The sequence below is a fragment of the Nerophis ophidion genome, linkage group LG17, assembly GCF_033978795.1.
Source record: "Nerophis ophidion isolate RoL-2023_Sa linkage group LG17, RoL_Noph_v1.0, whole genome shotgun sequence".
Classification (NCBI taxonomy): domain Eukaryota; kingdom Metazoa; phylum Chordata; class Actinopteri; order Syngnathiformes; family Syngnathidae; genus Nerophis; species Nerophis ophidion.
This window is the reverse complement of record NC_084627.1, coordinates 10,742,982-10,747,981: the sequence shown is the minus strand read 5'-3', so window position 1 is coordinate 10,747,981 and position 5,000 is coordinate 10,742,982. Positions and strand designations below refer to the sequence as shown.

General features: G+C 41.1%; 1 protein-coding gene across 1 annotated transcript in view; it reads left to right on the top strand.

The window, feature by feature from the left end:
- Window positions 1-2,669, top strand: part of LOC133536044 (sodium- and chloride-dependent GABA transporter 2-like) — a 21,162-nt gene extending 18,493 nt beyond the window's left edge. The window contains exons 14-15 of the mRNA XM_061876223.1: window positions 1,918-2,088; window positions 2,183-2,669. Of these exons, the coding sequence (XP_061732207.1) occupies window positions 1,918-2,088; window positions 2,183-2,278 (267 nt within the window). The 3' untranslated portion in view covers window positions 2,279-2,669. The remainder of the gene's footprint in view (window positions 1-1,917; window positions 2,089-2,182) is intronic.
- Window positions 2,670-5,000: the final 2,331 nt, after the last annotated feature.

The following is a 5,000-nucleotide window of genomic DNA, read 5'->3' as shown; positions in this document are numbered from 1 at the left end:
TAACACGTGCCAAAGTAGTTGGGAAAGGGCATGTTCACCACTGTGTTCCATCACCTTTTCTTTTAACAACACTCAATAAACGTTTGGGAACTGAGGAAACTAATTGTTGAAGCTTTGAAAGTGGAATTCTTTCCCATTCTCGTTTTATGTAGAGCTTCAGTCGTTCAACAGTCCCGGGATCTCCGCTGTCATATTTTACGCTTCATAATGCGCCACACATTTTCAATGGGAGACAGGTCTGGACTGCAGGTTGGCCAGGAAAGTACCCGCACTCTTTTTTTCACGAAGCCATGCTGTTGTAACACATACTGAATGTGGATTGGCATTGTCTTGCTGAAATAAGCAGGGGCGTCCATGAAAAAGACGGCGCTTAAATGGCAGCATATGTTGTTCCAAAACCTGTATGTACCTTTCAGCATTAATGGTACCTTCACATATGTGTAAGTTACCCATGCCTTGGTCACTAATGCACCCCCATACCATCACAGATGCTGGCTTTTGAACTTTGCGTCTGGATAGTTCGCTTCCCCTTTGGTCCGAATGACACAATGTCGAATATTTCCAATAACAATTTGAAATGTGGACTCGTCAGACCACAGAACACTTTTCCACTTTTCATCAGTCCATCTTAGATGGATTGAGAGAAGCCGGCGGCGTTTCTGGATGTTGTTGATAAATGGCTTTCGCTTTGCATAGTAGAGCTTTAACTTGCACTTACAGATGTAAAGACGAACTGTATTTAATGACAGTGAATTTCTGAAGTGTTCCTGAGCCCATGTGGTGATATCCTTTAGAGATTGATGTCGGTTTTTGAAACAGTGCCGTCTGATGGATCGAAGGTCACGGTCATTCCATGTTGGTTTCCGGCCATGCCGCTTACGTGGAGTGATTTCTCCGGATTCTCTGAACCTTTTGATGATATTATGGAGCGTAGATGTTGAAATCCCTAAATTTCTTGCAATTGCACTTTGAGAAACGTTGTTCTTAAACTGTTTGACTATTTGCTCACGCAGTTGTGGACAAAGGGGTGTACCTCGCCCCATCCTTTCTTGTGAAAGACTGAGCATTGTTTGGGAAGCTGTTTTTAGATAGATAGATAGATAGATAGTACTTTATTTATTCCGTCAGGAGAGTTCCTTCAGGAAAATTACAATTTTCAGCAAAATCCCATTCAAGATGAGACAAACATTATAGGGAGACAGAACAGGATCGCTGACGGGTCTACCGGCTTCCAGCGCCCCTTACAAAAAAGATGACATACAGGTAAACAAGGGGGGCGGGGAGGGGGAAAGAAAAAAATAGAAGATTAAAATAAAATTTAAAAATCGGTCTTAGCCTAGGCCCTGGAGTGGGGGTGCAGACTGAGGCCAAGGGAAAAAAAAAAATCCCAATCATGGCACCCACCTGTTCCCAATTAGCCTGCACACCTGTGGGATGTTCCGAACAAGTGTTTGATGAGCATTCCTCAACTTCATCAGTATTCATTGCCACCTTTCCCAACTTCTTTGCCACGTGTTGCTGGCATCAAATTCTAAAGTTAATGATTATTTGCAACAACAACAAAAAATGTTAATCAGTTTGAACGTCAAATATGTTGTCTTTGTAGCATATTCAACTGAATATGGGTTGAAAATGATTTGCAAATCATTGTATTCCGTTTATATTTACATCTAACACAATTTCCCAACTCATATGGAAACAGGGTTTGTAGATTAGTGTAAAGTTCCTACTTATATCTCGCTATGGAAGCGCTAAAAACAACCAGTGTCGTGGGTTTACATAATTTAGCAAAAAAAAAAAAAAAGGGACCCCTTTGATGCGCTTTTTGTATGAAAAAAGACCTTATAGTGCGCCTCGTACTGCGGTGCGCTCTATGGTCCGGAAAATACGGTATTTTAGACTGTTTGTTTCTTTCAGTGCACACTACTGTACAACATGATCACACACCAACCGCTCAAGGTCAACAACACCTATGAATACCCATGGTGGGGATACGTGGTAGGCGGAGCCTTGGCCCTGTCGCCGTCACTCCTGGTCCCACTGTGGATGGTCTACGCCGTCAGTGTCACTCCTGGATCTCTAACACAGGTGTGCCTACGTACAAGTTGCTCGTCTGTGTGATGTTTTGTAGCTAAAACGCCATACATTTGTATCGATTTTTATGACCCTTTCCCCTTTGCAGAGACTCAAAGTTCTGTGCACGCCGGCAAAGGACTTACCTTGTGCGGCCTTGAAAAGGCAGGCGGCAGACCAAGAAGCACTTCAGACCTTCACATAGACCCTCTGAATGAGAGAAATGACGGCGTTCAGTCCAAAGTACATCAACGCATTATTTTGTATTAACGATTTATCCACAACATCCGTCCGTCTAAGATTCTACTACGTCGGTCTAAGTTGGCCTCCCGGAAGCTACGTATTAACACAACATTGTTTCAATCGGCATTCGAGGAAAAAAAACGATATATTAACTTTCTTCCCCTAGGGGAAACTGAGTATAACACAGTACCCTAATTTTTACCATAACAATCTACAAGGTTAATACAGTTCTCTTCTCTTTCTTTCCCTCCAGTTATCTGCTTCCTTTTGCATTTCAAGTTATCAATACATTTATCTATTGTTGCATTTGAAACAATTGTATATGCTGATAATAAAGGTAATTGTCAGAAAAATTGAGTTATCACACAACTTGTTTGCTATGAGTTCAGGTTGCCCCGGGTGAAGACAAAGTCAGTCTTTGATCTTATCAAGCAAAAGGCGGACTGCTTGTAAACTTTCACTGTGTGTGATGGAATGCGCCATGGAGGTGTTGGTTTCTTTGATCTATAGGAATGCCACAGGAAGGACCTTATCAGGACCCGAAATCTACAAGCAGAGAGGGGGCAAACCTGACACCGCTCCAGGCACCTTTATGTTTGAACTGTTTATGACCCAATGCAGCAGCTGTTTATGTCCCCCTCCCCTTAGAAGCAGCTGCGGCTACTGTATTTTTCGGACTATAAGTCGCAGTTTTTTTCATAGTTTGGCCGGGGGTGCGACTTATACTAAGAAGCGACTTATGTGTGAAATTATTAACACATTAACATAAAATATCAAATAATATTATTTCTCTCATTCACTAAAGAGACTAGATGTATAAGATTTATCCACAACATCCATCTGTCTAAGATTCTACTACGTCGGTCTGTGCTTGGCAAGTTGGCCTCCCGGAAGCTACGTATTGACACAACATTGTTTCAATCGGCAATCGAGGAAAAAAAAACATATATTAACGTTCTTCTCCTAGGGGAAACTGAGTATAACACAGTACCCTAATTTTTACCATAACAATCTACAAGGTTAATACAGTTCTCTTCTCTTTCTTTCCCTCCAGTTATCTGCTTCCTTTTGCATTTCAAGTTATCAATACATTTATCTATTGTTGCATTTGAAACAATTGTATATGCTGATAATAAAGGTAATTGTCAGAAAAATTTAGTTATCACACAACTTGTTTGCTATGAGTTCAGGTTGCCCCGGGTGAAGACAAAAGCTGTCTTTGATCTTATCAAGCAAAAGGCGGACTGCTTGTAAACTTTCACTGTGTGCGACGGAATGCGCCATGGAGGTGTTGGTTTCTTTGATCTATAGGAATGCCACAGGAAGGACCTTATCAGGACCCGAAATCTGCAAGCAGAGAGGGGGCAAACCTGACACCGCTCCAGGCACCCTTTTGTTTGAACTGTTTATGACCCAGTGCAGCAGCTGTTTATGTCCCCCTCCCCTCAGAAGCAGCTGCGGCTACTCTATTTTTCGGACTATAAGTCGCAGTTTTTTTCATAGTTTGGCCGGGGCTGCGACTTATAATAAGAAGCGACTTATGTGTGAAATTATTAACACATTACCATAAAATATCAAATAATATTATTTATCTCATTCACTAAAGAGACTAGACGTATAAGATTTATCCACAACATCCATCTGCCTAAGATTCTACTACGTTGGTCTGTGCTTGGCAAGTTGGCCTCCCGGAAGCTACGTATTAACACAACATTGTTTCAATCGGCATTCGAGGAAAAAAAAACATATATTAACGTTCTTCCCCTAGGGGAAACTGAGTATAACACAGTACCCTAATTTTTACCATAACAATCTACAAGGTTAATACAGTTCTCTTCTCTTTCTTTCCCTCCAGTTATCTGCTTCCTTTTGCATTTCAAGTTATCAATACATTTATCTATTGTTGCATTTGAAACAATTGTATATGCTGATAATAAAGGTAATTGTCAGAAAAATTGAGTTATCGCACAACTTGTTTGCTATGAGTATAGGTTGCCCCGGGTGAAGATCAAAGCTGTCTTTGATCTTATCAAGCAAAAGGCGGACTGGTTGTAAACTTTTACTGTGTGCGACGGAATGCGCCATGGAGGTGTTGGTTTCTTTGATCTATAGGAATGCCACAGGAAGGACCTTATCAGGACCCGAAATCTACAAGCAGAGAGGGGGCAAACCTGACACCGCCCCAGGCACCTTTTTGTTTGAACTGTTTATGACCCAGGTCAGCAGCTGTTTAAGACCCCTCCCCTTAGAAGCAGCTGCGGCTACTGTATTTTTCGGACTATAAGTCGCAGTTTTTTTCATAGTTTGGCCGGGGGTGTGACTTATAATAAGAAGCGACTAATGTGTGAAATTATTAACACATTACCATAACATTTCTCTCATTCATTAAAGAGACCAGATGTATAAGATTTATCCACAACATCCATCTGTCTAAGATTCTACTACGTTGGTCTAAGTTGGCCTCCCGGAAGTTACGTATTAACACAACATTGTTTCAATCGGCATTCGAGGAAAAAAAACATATATTAACGTTCTTCCCCTAGGGGAAACTGAGTATAACACGGTACCCTATTTTTACCATAACAATATACAAGGTTAATACAGTTCTCTTCTCTTTCTTTCCCTCCAGTTATCTGTTTCCTTTTGCATTTCAAGTTATCAATACCTTTATCTATTGTTGCATT